The sequence below is a fragment of the Conger conger genome, chromosome 6 (genome assembly GCF_963514075.1).
Source record: "Conger conger chromosome 6, fConCon1.1, whole genome shotgun sequence".
Lineage (NCBI taxonomy): Eukaryota > Metazoa > Chordata > Actinopteri > Anguilliformes > Congridae > Conger > Conger conger.
Window position 1 is genome coordinate 44,579,414 of NC_083765.1, and position 16,127 is coordinate 44,595,540.

General features: G+C 44.9%; 1 protein-coding gene across 1 annotated transcript in view; it reads left to right on the forward strand.

Annotated features, from left to right (window-relative positions):
- Window positions 1-16,127, forward strand: part of dpy19l3 (dpy-19 like C-mannosyltransferase 3) — a 43,224-nt gene that overhangs the window by 16,553 nt on the left and 10,544 nt on the right. The window contains exons 12-17 of the mRNA XM_061245611.1: window positions 99-257; window positions 995-1,108; window positions 1,829-1,940; window positions 2,255-2,311; window positions 2,618-2,700; window positions 14,661-14,793. Coding sequence (XP_061101595.1) covers window positions 99-257; window positions 995-1,108; window positions 1,829-1,940; window positions 2,255-2,311; window positions 2,618-2,700; window positions 14,661-14,793 — 658 coding nt within the window. The remainder of the gene's footprint in view (window positions 1-98; window positions 258-994; window positions 1,109-1,828; window positions 1,941-2,254; window positions 2,312-2,617; window positions 2,701-14,660; window positions 14,794-16,127) is intronic.

The following is a 16,127-nucleotide window of genomic DNA, read 5'->3' on the forward strand; positions in this document are numbered from 1 at the left end:
AAGAGAGTGTTTCTCATTGGCCACTGGTACCCTGTTGATTAGTGTCCTACATATAAGAGGGTGTTCATCGTTGGCCACTGCTTCATTATCCCCCGCAGGGACTTCGATGCGAACCTGTACCTCTGTGAGGAGGCGTTCGGGCTGCTGCCTCTCGACACGTTTGAGCGGCTGGCGGGGACGCTGATGGTGTACCCCTACCTCTGCACTCTGAGCGTGCTCCTGCTCATGCTGCTGCTGGTAGGGCTACGCAACCTGAGGTACGCCCCGGAGGACCCCCAAACTCTACCCTCGTACTGCCCCGGAGATCCCCAAACTCTACCCTCACACTGCCCCGGAGGACCCCCAAACTCTACCCTCACACTGCCCCAGAGGACCCCCAAACTCTACCCTCACACTGCCCCAGAGGACCCCCAAACTCTACCCTCACACTGCCCCAGAGGACCCCCAAACTCTACCCTCACACTGCCCCGGAGGACCCCCAAACTCTACCCTCACACTGCCCCGGAGGACCCCAAACTCTACCCTCACACTGCCCCGGAGGACCCCCAAACTCTACCCTCACACTGCCCCGGAGGACCCCCAAACTCTACCCTCTTACCACCCGCTCCACACTGCGGGTCTGAGCACTGCTCCACACTGCTGCTCCACACTGTTGCTCTTAGACTCTGTCTCTACAGGTGCTGTTATATTCTTATTACACACCATCTTCCCTCTCGCAGTGAAGCTGTTTTTGCTCTAAAATTACTTCCCAGCCACCAAATGTTATCTCTCCTCTGGGCCTCCTGCTTCCATAGACGCTGTTCACTGCAGTCCCGGTTACTAAAGCAGTCCACCCGCTCTGAAAATAACTCCAAATCACAATAATCTGGCCACACATTTTCTTCCTGGTATAATACAGCACACTGTTAAATGTATAGTGCATACGTATCTGTCTGTGTGCGATTATTATTCACATTCTCCGACATTATAGTGAATTCTGTCTTGGTTTGAGCAGTTCCAGCGGTGCTGGTTTACAGAAAGAGGAACAGATGCTGGTCATCCGGCCAGACGTGGCCTATAACCTGCTACACACCGTGTGTTTTGGTCTGCTTGCCATCAGCACCATGAGGTAAGTTCAGGTCCTCATTTACAGTGTGGCTGACATTTAGAGTATGTGATCGACAGTCCTCACAAAATATCACTGTCCTGATTCTCCCTGATTATCTTACTCTGTCTCACTCTCCCTTTTCTCTTTCTGTCTCTCCTGCTTTCTCTCCCTCTCTCACACTCTCCCCCCTCTCCCTTTTTCTCACATTCTCTGTCACATTCCCCCCTCCCTCTCTCCTGTCCATCTCTCCCCTCTCTCTCTCCCCTTCTCTCCTTCTCTCTCCCCCTCTCTTTCTCTCTCCTGTCCATCTCTCCCCTCTCTCTCCCCCTCTCTTTCTCTCTCTCTCCTGTCCATCTCTCCCCTCTCTCCCCCTCTCTCTCTCTCTCTCTCCTGTCCATCTCTCCCTTCTCTCTCCCCCTCTCTTTCTCTCTCCTGTCCATCTCTCCCCTCTCTCTCCCCCTCGCTTTCTCTCTCTCTCCTGTCCATCTCCCCCCTCTCTCCCTCTCTCTCACTCTCCCCTTCTCTCCCCCCGCTCTCGCACTCTGTCTCCCTCATTCTCTCTCCCCTCCCCCTCTCTCTCTCCCCCCTATTTCTATCTCTCTCACCCCCCCCCCCCCCCTCTTAGCCTTGACAAGAACAACATATTATAATTACAACAATAACCACCCCCCCCTCCCCCCAAACACAATGGAAAGTGCTGAAAAAGCAGTAACAACCCTTCTCCTTCCGCTCTCTCTGTAGAATGAAGTATCTGTGGACAGGACACATGTGTGCCTTTGCTGCCTATGGCATATGTGGGAAGGAGCTATGGGCTCTCTACCTGAAGGTGATACACTGCCCCTCTCAGACAAAGGTACGGCAAGAGTGTTGGATCATTCTCCGTCTTTAGCGTCTGCACTAATGTCTGTGATGTCGCCAGCTTTAATGATGATTTCTGATCCGCAGCGATAAGCCTCGGGTAATGTGGAAAGGTGGACTGCATTTCATTTCGGAGTGCACTGCATTGAGGCGTCACATTGAAAATGTAGCTGAATGTTGCCACCAGATGGCGATGTTGGGACAGTTACTCCAAGTAGTGAAAAGACACTTTGAAATGAAAGGATGACCATTTTAAATTGTATGCTTTTCATTTTGCGTACTCTTATCTTAATTCTTTTATTTTCGCAGCTGAAGCTGATCAGATACACCATCCCGATCGTTATTCTGGCTTTTCTTTATTACAAGGTGAGGCATCCGTTTGCATCTTAGCTGGTCATGCACAGCTGTTTAATGTGTCATTTGTTTAATTTCCATAAATTAACACCGGAGTTGTCAGATTTCCGTCTCTCAGCGTCGGGTTTCCTGTCTGTTAATCACGTACATGTGAGAAACAGGCCTGCTCATTCAGTGTGGACGCAGTCCTGTCGCTTTGATTAGTTAGTCATGGTGCAATGGCGCCATTGTGCGTGGCTTTCTCAGGCCCGGAACCTTGTTCTGCTCGTTCATGCAAGTCTCTCCTTCATCTTTTTTTCCCTTACGCTGCATCCGAAGTTCTGGCCCAAACTCATGGAGGAAGTTTCCGAACTTCGGGAATTCTACGACCCGGACACGGTGGAGCTGATGACGTGGATAAGGTAGGGTGGATAAGGGGGCGGTACATGTGGAACGCATTCGATCCGCTCCCCGATTTGAACGTTTAGCGACAGAATTGTGCGGTTAATTCCGCCAGGAATTGTGCGGCAGGAATTGCGTGGTTAATTCCGGCAGGAACAGTGCGCTTAATTCCGTCGTCGTCCGGCGGTTTTCCGTACAGCGCGTGGGAACGCCGGCCCGGATGTGGAGCGTGTCTGACGCTCCGGGGATCTGGACTCGCCCCAGCTGCTGGCTCCGGGAGAGGCTCCTGTAGAACAATGCCGCAGCACCGCTGGTTCCGTGTGATTAAAGACGGTGTACATTACCCCATTCGCTCCGCGCCTCCGTGCGCCCGGCTGCCAGAAGACCAGAAACACTGCGCGAGGACAGAGCTCCGCAGCGGGGAAATCCAATTTGGGAGAGGGGCCAGGGCTTGAGGGATTACCGAAGCCTCAGAAATAATCACCGGTGTCTTATTTACCGTATTAGCCTAATACGGGCCGCGTTTGGGAGTAATCGCGCAGTGAGATTTATGTCTGAGTGAGTGTTGACTCCATCTGAATTTTTCCATTACCAGTACGCCCTGTGTCTTAGTCAGAAGTCTGACAGAGACGCAGGACTTATCAGGGCTTTTAGCATTACCTGCACGCATTAGTACCCGTCCTTTTGTTGGGCGATTAATATTGCCTCGGCGCCAGGAGCCCGTTCCAGGGGCTCTGGAGTGAGCGGACCTGTTTCTCAGCGCTGAATGTGAATGAGCCTTTTGTTTGTAGCGGGGAGTTGAGCGGGGAGCAGGACGTGCGGGGCAGTGATTTAGAGTCGCCTGGCACGCAGACGCTTTGTTTCTGAGACGTCGTCGTGCGCATCGATGCTTCTCCAGGGCCTCCTCTCCTCTCCCGCTCATCGGCGGCTGAAAGCCTGGCTGGTCTGACTTCAGGCAAATGGGGACATGTCTTTTCAGGACGCTTAGCGGTTAGGACGCTGCGGTACGGCGAACGATCGCGCGGTGGCACTGACCGGGCTGAGCGCTGCTCGGTCGATGACCGCAGTCGCGTCTGAAATTCCAGCCTGGACGCTGCTGAGCTGTGTGGCTTGTGGCTGGCTCTCTCTCTCTCGTGGCCGAACGGTCACGCGGGAACCTCCCATGATGCTCGGAGAGAGCGGCTCAGATGGATGTAATGGCGTGTGTCACCACAGGGGGGCAGCGTGCCCTGACGCCGTTCCCCGTTCCTGTGTCTCGTACTGGGATGATCGGTCGAAGCCACCGGGTCAGGTGATGAGCGGTCCAATGTTTGTTTTTAAAACTGGTGGACAATGTTGTTGGTGTTCATGCCAACTTCTGCCCTTAATTACTTCATTAGCCCCAACATTTACGCCATTACGCATTGTACAGAACGTTGACTGGCACCCGCTGTAGGAAATGTGCTTTATAAATAAAGTTTGATTGATCGATCGATTGATTGACCATCTGACAATCCAATTTGACAGGCATGCATGACAGCCAAAGACTGTTCTTCTGTCCCGACATGTTTTAAATGATCAAACTTACAGGTGAACCAGTGTTGGTTAATACATATAAAGTTAACTTATTTAACAGGGTAAATGAAGGAAACAAAACCCTGCACTCACACCAGCCCTCTAGGACCGGAGCTGCCCATCCCTTTTAAAAGCTTGTGCTGATCTGGGATCGCATTACTCGTGCCTAATTGTAGCCTGACTCATTCTGTGTTTAAGGAGTATGATGATCTAGGATCAGCTCCCTTGTCACTGGCCCAGTCTACATACTGATCAAAATCAGTTTACGTGCCCCTAATTCTAAACCAAAATGTTCTGAATCATCTGTATAAATGACTCCACTGATCCAACATAGGTATACTTGCTCCTAAGATGAATCCTTCTATCAAAATTAGTCACTGTAATTTTCCCTGGCACTAATCCTTACTTAATTTATTCTGTGTCAGGGGACCAGGGAGATCCACAGTTGGATTGACTTCACATCCGTTTGGAGCAGATTGTACTGTGTCGGAGCAGTGTACAGGTCCAGGGTGTGGGGTAAAGGGTTTTGTGGGCTCTCTGTATTTGGGACAGGACACACGCTGGGGGTGCAGGGGTTGGCTCTGTGGAGGTAAACCACACACTGTGTGTCTCCTCTGGGGTAGGGCTTTGGTGCTACATCACCAGACCCACCTGGAGTAATAATGAATGAAAGCTGATGAGGGTTTTCCCTCGTGGGGCTGCCTGTGTTTAAAATGCATTTTAAAGGAAATTCATTCTGGAAATGAATTCTGCGGTGATATGTTATGAGGTCAAAGATATAAAGGAAAACAGTAACTGATAAGGTTTGCAGTGTGGCCTGTATTGGGTTGTGTGTTTGTGCTTTTGCAGGGCCTCTTCTGTAAATGCTCATAATACATAACAACACACACACCTGTACACACACACACACACAACACACACACACCTGCCCACACATACACACACAACACACACACCTGCTCACATACACATACAACTCACCTGCACACACACAACACACACACACCTGCTCACACACTTACACCACCCCTGTAAACACACACACACACACAACACACCTGTACACACACACACAACACACACACCTGAACACACAAACACCTGCGCGCACACGCACACACACACCTGCTCACATGGACGCATACACACACCTGCACACACACCTACACACACACACAGACACACACACACACAACACCTGCAGACACACACACACACTCAACACACACACACCTGCTCTTACACACACACACACACACACATACACACACACAACACACACCTGCACACACACAAAGTGATACTGGCAGATGCACATCATGGTCTTTCTAGCATTTGTGTGAGGCCACAACCCTTGAATATTAATTGGCCAGCGTTAATCAATTTTATAATGTCACCGGGGGTACAGGCCAGCATGCAGTGACATTTGCATAACACATCGCACAAATCCTAAACTTAATTGGATATTAGCTCCTTACAGGCCCTCCAGCATAAATATTCAGCGTGTATCACTGTTTTGTCTGGAAGACTTCAGTGTGCCTAGCACAAGGTCAGAGGTCAAACTCATCTCTCTGTCAAGCATCACTGATTCGTGGTTGGATTGGGAAGCTGCTAACGGTCGTGGAGTCCAATCGCTCAGCCAATTAGAGCACAAGGAGACGGGAGCCTAACGGATCAACCAATGAGAGTGCCAGGAGAATTGTGACCGTGGTTGTGAGAGTTTAACCTAGACGGTGCTTACGTGATTGATTAATGCATCATGGTGAAGAGTTTCTGGGATACTGTAATGTTTTTGTACCTTGAAATCACTCATTGCACTTTTTTGGCTCTGGCAAGTACGTTTTAGTAGATGTCCTGTTCGATAGTAAAATATCATTTTGAAGGGTCTGTATATTTTTTATATTATCTATATATTACCAGCTACCAGCTGTTTCAAAACCTTGTTTGAGCTGTTTTTTTTCAGCAGGGTTTATTCGTTTTTTTATTTATCTTTTCTTTTTTGGTTCTAATAACCAGCCCTTAGAGATCATCTTGTTGATTTGTGCTATATAAGAACAATCAGATTATCACTAGATTATTGGTGATGCAGGACTCGTTGCAGTGGATACACTGATATATATACAGATACATATAAACAGGAATTTAGAATCACTAACATTATCTCTTTGATAGACATTGGCATACAGCTTTACATACAATATGAAATGCATACAAAATCTATACCCCGCAAGTATTTTGCAGCAATAGCTGGTATTGTAAAGTCATATTTGTCATATCTTCTTTGATAGTATATGTGTTGTCTGCATTTATAGCTGTGTGAAGTGTATTTCAGATATTTATTTTAACTGTTGCTGTATAGTGGTTAAGTTACTGTCGTTCGCTCGGCATTTAATGGGTATCGTATCCCTGGGTGGCGGTCGGCTGCAGGTTCTGAGCTCTGAGTGTGAGATTCAGCAGTCTTCCCTCGCTCTGCCCTGCATTAAATGTCAGTGAGTCTCCTCCTCCGTTCAATGAGTCTCTCCTCCGTTCAGTGAGTCTCTCCTCCGTTCAATGAGTCTCTCCTCCGTTCAGTGAGTCTCTCCTCCGTTCAGCGAGTCTCTCCTCCGTTCAGTGCGAGTCTCCTCCGTTTTGTAGCGATAACTGCGTGCAGAGCCAAGGTCATGCCGTAAAGCATTTGTTTGCTCTACGTATCCGAACGTAATCTCGCATGCCACCTCACCCAGAGTATCAGTACGCCGGGGGGGGGTGTGCCACCTTGCCTTCAGTGTATCCCTCCCCTGGACGGGGGTGTGTTAGTGTCCTGGTCAGCATGCAGTGTGGGCAGTCCTGGCCCCGGTCATCCCTCCCCTGGACGGGGGTGTGTTAGTGTCCTGGTCAGCATGCAGTGTGGGCTGTCCTGGCTCCAGTGTATCCCTCCCCTGGACGGGGGTGTGTTAGTGTCCTGGTCAGCATGCAGTGTGGGCTGTCCTGGCCCCGGATCATTCCTCCCCTGCCAGATTAATTAAACCGACTGCGGCTCAGCGAGAGATTGCGTACCACTCAATTAAGGTGGCCGAGGATCAGAGCGTAACCGCGGTGACCCCGGCCAGCCAATCTTAACGCTGCGTGTAATGAAGGGAGAGAGCGAGCGGACTGCGGCTGCCACAGCCAGCTCGTCCTTCCCTGTCCCCCCCCCTGAGCCTGGAAACACGCCCCGCTCAGGCCTTTCTGCTCTTTATTTATATATTTATTCACTCATTCAATATCCCCCCCCCCCCCCCCCCCGCCTCATCCTTGGCAGGAAGATGAAATCCTTGTGCCCGTTTCCAGTGTGTTTAGTTTTATGCATCCAATTTATTAGGTCTTCTGCTGGGAATTTAAAAAAAGAAACATTTTTAAGAAATATTAAACTTGGCGGTGGATGAAGAGGGATATGAGCATTATCACCATAAATATGTAATTTCAGAGATATGTGTTAAAATATCCCGCGCTTCATCCATTCGTTCCTCAGCAAAAGTTCATTTGAAAGGTTAAATTTTAACTAATATATGCAAGAAATTCCCAATACTGACATGTGTGGGTTGTACATAATGGGATCTAAAGACACATCTTAGCAAGTTTTGGGCCAGAAATATTGAGCTTGCCTGGGTGTTAAATACACACAAAACCTTGACGAAGCACAGGAACGAAACTAGTCGTGTTACCTACAGCAGGGGTGCGCAACCTTATCCAAAAATGGCCAGTGGGGGTGCAGGTGTTTCTTTTAGCCCAGCACACAGACACCCGATTCTGTTTACAGTGCAGTATCAAGGTCTTGACTGAAGACTGTGATTTGTTAATTAGCTGGATGAGGCGTTGCAGTGCTTCGCTAAAGCGAAAACCTGCCCCCGCCCCGGCCCGGTTCTGATGAGGCCGGATTGCGCTGACCTGCGGTGAAACCTGCGGTCACAGTTCTGCGCGGTCAGCTCGCTGAGACCGCGTGAATGCACATGAGCACACAGATGATCGGCCGCTCTGTATCCCGGCTAGCTGCCGCGGTAGGGGCGATAATTGGGCGCGCTCTTTATTGTCTGGGGAAAGCGGGCGTTAGCGTTAGCCTGGGTTCCGCTCGAGAGCCTTGACAAGGCTGCGGTAATTGCTGTTCGAAGGAGAGACATCGGCAGCGTCAGAGGTTGCAAATTGGAATGAAAGTGGAGTATTTCTTGCCGTAACGTCCCTTTCAAGTATCGCTTCAATGTTATCTCGTTTTTTTGGGGGCTCCAACGTCTTGCGGTGCTGGAGACGGTAAATTACGAGAAATAAAAAATATGATCTGGAACCCTCCTCAGCCACACATCATCCCTACAGCACAGCCTACTCTCCCCAAGGTTTTCATTTTCAACTGTACCATCACTTCACAGCAAAGTCCATAGTGTTAAATCACTGTGACAGAGTGCATTTCACTCTGATAGTCCCCTGCATTTCACTCTGATGGAGTATATTTCACTATGATACAGTACATTTCACTCTGATAGTCACCTACATTTCACTCTGATGGAGTGTATTTCACTATGATACATCGTGTTTCACTATGATACAGTACATTTCACTCTGGTTGAGTACATTTCACTATGTTACTGTGCATTTCTGTCTGATGCATAGTATCTCACTCTGATAGAGTATATTTCACTCTGGTAGACTGGCCTACACTTCACTCAGATAGAGCACATTACAAGTCAGTATATGGAAAAATGTGTATGTTATTGTCATGGCAACATGAAAAAGGTATTGGTATCGTTGCCGTTGAATTGACAGGGGTTTCCTTGGTCATGTCTGAGCAAATATTAGTTCCCTTTAACCTAACATTTCTTACCTTCGCGATCGTATTTCTTCTGTACAATGTCTCATACGAGAAGATTTGATGTTATATATTGTTTTGCTTTTTCTACCGCTGGCAGTGACGTACTTCAGGATATTAATATGTTTGTAATATCCACTACTGTAAGAGGTAACAGATGAGAGGACACTGTTTTTCTATTTATATGTACGCTGTTTTGTACTCTTTGCTCCGAAGCTAATAAACTGAAAGACTTTATGGGTACATAGTTCAGGGGCTGAACATTTTAATATCTATTGAAGGAACTTAAAGGGTAATTAAACCCTAGATCAAAAATGTTTTTTGCTGTAAACTTGCTTGTATGCCTACTTTAGAGTGCATTTTAATCCATGCCGTTATTTCAACATTTATGAAATAATATGGGGCAGCCTGTAGCCTAGTAGTTAAGGTACATAACTAGGACCGGCAAGGTTGGTGGTTCGATCCCTGGTGTAGCATGAGAAGATCTGCACAGCTGTGCAGCAAGGCTCTTAACCCCACATTGCTCCAGGCGAGATTGTCACCTACTTAGTCTAATTAACTGTATGTCGCTTTGGATACGAGCAACAGCAAAATAATGTGTGATGTAATATCATTTTAGCTTAAGCTACTGGTTGAAAAACGTGTTCTGCAGCATATATTGTTTTGAAAATTCTATCTGCATTGCACTCTAGCCCCGCCCGAATCGTGACGTCAGCATAGCCTTTTTAGGGTACCTCCATGTCATATATAGATGTCAATCAGATATCCGGCTGGAAAATTGTTGCCCACAAATTTGTCAGTTTAATTTAACACCTAATTTTCAAATTCAGAAAGCCAGTTGTTGCGGATCAATAGAAAACGGAACACTGCCGGCACCTGATTGGTTAGAGAATATGTTATTCAAATGTGATGGACACACCTACTCTACCCTCCCCAAAACACATTTATTCAAAATTGTGTAGAAGGTAGAGCCAGGCTGAAACAGTGAGTGCAATTACTCTTTAACGAGGCCAAATTATGTCAGAAAACGCAATGCATGCTATGACGAATGCATTTCTTATATTCACATCACACAACTTTGATTGAGTCACATCAACTAATACTTTAATTTTCTGTAATGTTGTGTATGGCAGGAAGCCACGCTTGTGTGCGGAAAACAGCAAGAAAACATTAAACCATTGTTTCAGGAACCTTTATTGATAAAGAGATTGGCTGGAACAAAACCAGCATACACAAGTGGGTACCCAGCCTAACCCCTGGGATAGGCTTCACTATACGTAGCCTGGCACTACACTGTATGTATAACAGTGGCTGTTAGCGCATTAGAAATGGACCAATCATTACTTTTAGTCCATTGCTCTTCAATTTACAAACAAACAGTAGGAATTATTGGAATAATTAATGTCAACAAGTAAAGCTAATTATTTACATATATTTCACAGCAACTGTGATACAATGTACAAAATACATTGTGATAATGACAAGTGATAATGAACCTCTAAACGAATTTATTGCAATTGCCTCATTTGTTTTAATTATTCCCCACAATGTGTGTGACTGTGCTAACCTGCACTTAGATGAACATGAAATATGGAAATGCTGAAATTGTTTGTGCAGTTTCATTAATGTGTCGTTGTGTTGTCACAACCTGGCTCATAAGCCACCTGTGGAAATTACAGGGCACATATTAATTTATTTAACTACACAAAACAATAAGGACAATTAAAGAAAAAAAAAACGTGAGGTGTGGTAGTCTGTAGGCCATCAGTTGTAATGGCAAACACATTTAATGTCCGAAACTCAGTGATCTGGACTCAGCATTCCAGATACCTGGAAAACTCCTAATTCTGAGCACACAGCAGTTGAAGATATACTGTAGATAAAAAACCTTTTAATTGTATTGTTTGCCTGTGTAGGGATGAGTGAAAGAGATAAAGATGAATAATATAAGAATAACTTTCATGTAAAACCCAAATAAGCGAATGTACCGGGAGAGAGGGCAAGCAAACAAACAAGCCCGGCCCAGAATGAGAGATAGAGTGTGAAGTTTATTTCACCGTTATTTAACCAGGTAAAGGTGATTGAGACAAAATTCTCATTTACGCCACTGACCTGGCATGAGTCATACAAAACATAGAAACATTGGTTAAAAAAACCAAGTGTATGACGGTACATTTACCGAGATAAACCAAAACTAAAAGGACACAGAAAAAGGGCAGTTTGCGAATAGAGCTGGGGAAAGCATGTGCAATGATCAGTAAAAGTGTTGCGTAAAAGTGTTTTGAAGGAGGATACGGCTGTGTTGAGATCGGGGAGTTTGTAAAATGGACTGTAGAGCGCTCCAATGATGCCCTGCTGAGAGATGAAAGGAATTATAGCCGAGGTTTTGAGGAGGACCAGAGTGATAATATCAGTTGATCTGAGTAATGGGACTGATGCAGAAGATCTTTTTCAAAATTGTTTATTTGTTTTAGATTTTTTCCCCCCACATTTTCTCCCAATTTGGTGGCCACTTCTTTCAATGGCCTGTGTATATTGAGGAAACACTGCTACAACCCTGCCCCCCGGCAGGTGTAAGGGGATCAAGACGCCTTCTTCAAGCCACGTCATCTGGAACCCCGGTTCGTGAGGCCCTGCTCATATTCCACAACCCTCCCCGCCGAGTCCCTCCCGGCGGGGTGCAACTGCATCGAACGACTGCCTAGTTTGCCTAAAAGCTAAATAGAATCTAACACCATATCAAGCCTGGTCTTGAAAACCCCCGGTGTTTCTGCCTCCACTGCATGTAATGGCAAGCTATTCCACACAGTGACCACTCTCTGCGTGGAAAAAATACTTCCTAATATCTGTACCGAATTTCTCCTTTGCCAATTTCCATTTGTGCCCTCTCGTTCTGCTAACCGAACTCACCCTGAAGAATCGCCTATAATTACTTTGTTAATCCCTTTAATGAATTTAAAAGCCTCAATGAAATCCCCCCTATATATGAAGAACCTATGGAGCCACCCCTTCTCGTTGGATATGGCTTCAAACTGACACTTGATTCTATTTGCCTTATACATGCTTCCTTGATTTCTACGTCCTTGTGTCCTTTCCTTGCTTCCTTTGTTCAGTGGAGCTAAGGAGCGAGGAAAGGATGTGAGGGAAGGATGTAAGGAGTGAAAATTAACAAATAATTACATGTAATAAAGAATATAATAAATTAATTAGGCAAATTAGGTTACCATTAAGACTACTTCAAGGCAAATGAAGTGTCCCTCTCTTGTTAATTATAATGGATCATATCATGACTAATGTAAGAAGTCCATATTTTGAAGATGCCAATATAAGCTTGCAGCACATGTATGTTCAGGTAATTGTTCATTTTGCCAGGCGTGGCTTTTTTGGATTTTTTTAAACAGCCATCCCTTGTGACACCTACCTAGAAAGTGACAGAAGGTACAGGGTTGTAAACGCCTTTGTTCTTTCTGCAAAATCTGACTCTGAATGCCATATTTTGGAGGCCATGTCTGGAGTTACTGGAGGGTGAAGTCTATGCAGATTTGAACTAAATTCTCCCAATGAACGAATGAAATCGAGAGAGTGCATAGAACATTAGTGCTGGTTCACTGCCCGTATCACCCTTAGTCCAGGGAGACTTTCTGAGTGTGCCAAAACTCAACCAGAGAATGGTAGGCATTTACATAACACCTTTATCCAACATGCTGTACAATTGATGCTTCTCATTCACCCATTCACACACACTCACACACCAAAGGCGATTGGCTGCCATGCAAGGCACTAACCAAAGAGAAGGCAAACTAAGGGCAGTTGTGATCCGGGGGTAGATGTTAAGGTGTCAAGCTATGTAGATTCACTCCACTACCTGCTGAAAATTCAATTTTAAACCAGCCTAAGCTGGTCAGGTTGCTTTAAGCTGTGTTTTCAGCACTTTTATCTGTTCAACCAGCTGTTCACCAACTGACCAGCCTACACAGTCAGTTAGTCCACCAGCTTACTCTACCAGCTTAACCAGCTTTGATCAGCGTTGTTAAGCTAGAGACCAGCATTGACCAGCCACAGACCAGATATGACTTACTAGATGTATCCAGCTTACACCAGTTTAGTATCTCAGGTGGTCTTCGTTTTCAGCAGGGCAGTTATCATAATAGTATCTGAATGCAGAAGGGTCAATAAGCTCAGCCAAGTGCTCCATTAATGGCTATAGAGCCAGCTCAGTACCATAGCCAACTGTACCATATATGTATATATATATATATATATATATATATATATATCTTTACATGAACACCTACCATGGCCATACATATTTGAGCTCATATTCAGTGATGAGCTGTGTTTTGCCAGATGGTGCCGTTGAAGCAAAGGAAGTACACAGTTTATTCAAATTAGAAACATGAAGCTACAAATGAACTTTTCTCTCCACATTCACAGTGCAGCGTTGTGCGTCTGTTTTTAAATAAACTGATAAATAACCCGGTTCATGTGAAAAATGTACAGCTATCTAGCATATCTCAGCATGCACTGCACAAGAGGCAGGAATACACCCTGACAATGTTGCCAGTCCATCCCAGAATAATAATAATAACTTTATTCGTATAGAACTTATAAAAAACACTGTTACAACATTTAAACAAACATAGGAAAGGGATATATAACTTCCATCTATACAGACCATTTGACAAACAAAGTTTTGCTGTTTGAGGCTAAAAGGGTATTTTATGCTCAGCTATCATTATGTACTGTAGCTGAATCTAATTATCGCTATGTACAGCGAATAGCCGTTTTATTGCAAGCAAACTACAGTATAATGATTTTTGGCCTGCTAACTAACAAGATAAATGAGTTCATCTGAAACATTAAAATATCTCATTTTCTAAGAATATGTAATTTGTAGTACATAAAAGCACTGCAATCCCACACTGGAAGACATAACATAAACCTAGTTAATTTGAGTGCCTGATACTTATATCATATGCATGTTAACCGGGATGAAACCATGTAAATTCTGGATGTGCAGACTAACATTTAGTCTTAATTTTTTTCCATTTGGAGGTCTACATAACTTCACCTTTGTTTCCACATCAGTTGTTTGCTGTGAAGTAGGGAAGTTGAAACATTTCACCCTCTGTTCATATTTTATTGACATACCCGAAGCAAGCTTTTACCTGCACTAAAGAGCTCAATAAAATTGATCTGCAATTACCAACCGAGCATTCTTTTTTTTTTTTTTTTTTTTACAGCATGGATACACAGAAATTCCCGAAAATAAAACCATGCTAGCAACCGTTGCTAACCATAACTGTTTTAACATCTAACCCAAGCAATGTATGTAAATGAAGCCAAAACAAAGCAGTTAGTGAAACTATGATGTAAATATTGCACATACGGAATACAGTATACAGAGATTGAGGCCATTGCAGAACTACAAAAATTCTAAGGAGTATGTTTTATTGCTTATTAGTGCTTCATTGCAGAGTAAAGATGATAAACATTGAAAAACATAATTTTCTGTTGAATTGCAGTTCAATTGCACTTTAAGGCAACATACTTAAGGGAAGAAAACCTGTTTATTTTATTTATTTGTTGTTTTTTCTTTTCGTTTTTAAGCTCCAAGACCTCAAAAAAAGCGGTGTTTGCGGGAAGCATGCAGCTCCTAGCCGGGATCAAACTGTGTACTGGAAGAGCCCTGACCAACCACCCACACTATGAGGACCGGGCACTGAGGGAGAGGACAAGACAGGTACATCACTCCTCTATCACCTGAGACAGGTGCATCACTGCTATATCACCTGAAACAGGTACATCACTGTACTGTAGAATCTCTCCCCACCTTCAAGCGCAAGCTGAAGACACACCTCTTCAAGCAGCACCTCTCTCCATCCCTCCCTACCTCCCTGTGAACCTTAATTGTTGTCTCTGTGACTTGCTTTGTGTATCGGTATTTTTAGTTGGCTAGGTAAGCAGTGTTTGGATAATTAACTTTGGTCACTTTTGGTCTGTTTGTTTGTTTGTTTGTTCCAAAAAGAAAAAAAATAATAATAATTGGCCCTCGTCCTTATCTTTGTTGTACACGTAGCAGTTGAAATTGTACTTCCCTCTAGGGTCTTTCAGCGCACTTATCCCTGGTTATGGGTACGCAATTTGTTGTACGTCGCTCTGGATAAGAGCGTCTGCCAAATGCCAATAATGTAATGTAATGTTATATCACCTGAGACAGGTACATCACTGCTATACCACCTGAGACATGTACATCATTGCTATATCACCTGAGACAGGTGCATCACTGCTATATCACCTGAGACAGGTATATCACTATATCACCTGAGACAGGTACATCACTGCTATATCACCTGCGACAGGTATATCACTATATCACCTGAGACAGGTACATCACTCCTTTATGACCTGAGACAGGTATATCACTATATCACCTGAGACAGGTATAACACTGCTATATCACCTGAGACAGGTACATCACTGCTATATCACCTGAGACAGGTACAGTCAGGTCCATAAATATTGGACATCGACACAATTCTCATCTTTTTGGCTCTATACACCACCACAATGGATTTGAAATGAAACGAACAAGATATGCTTTAACTGCGGACTTTCAGCTTTAATTTGAGGGTATACATCCAAATCAGGTGAACGGTGTAGGAATTACAACAGTTTCTATATGTGCCTCCCACTTTTTAAGGGACCAAAAGTAATGGGACAATTGGCTGCTCAGCTGTTCCATGGCCAGGTGTGTGTTATTCCCTCATTATCTCATTTACAAGGAGCAGATAAAAGGTCTAGAGTTCATTTCAAGTGTGCTATTTGCATTTGGAATCTGTTGCTGCCAACTCTCAATATGAGATCCAGATGTCACTATCAGTGAAGCAAGCCATCATTAGGCTGAAAAATCTAAACAAACCCATCAGAGAGATAGCAGAAACATTAGGTGTGGCCAAATCAACTGTTTGGAACATTCTTAAAAAGAAAGAACGCACCGGTGAGCTCAGCAACACCAAAAGACCCGGAAGACCACGGAAAACAACTGTGGTGGATGACAGAAGAATTATTTCCCTG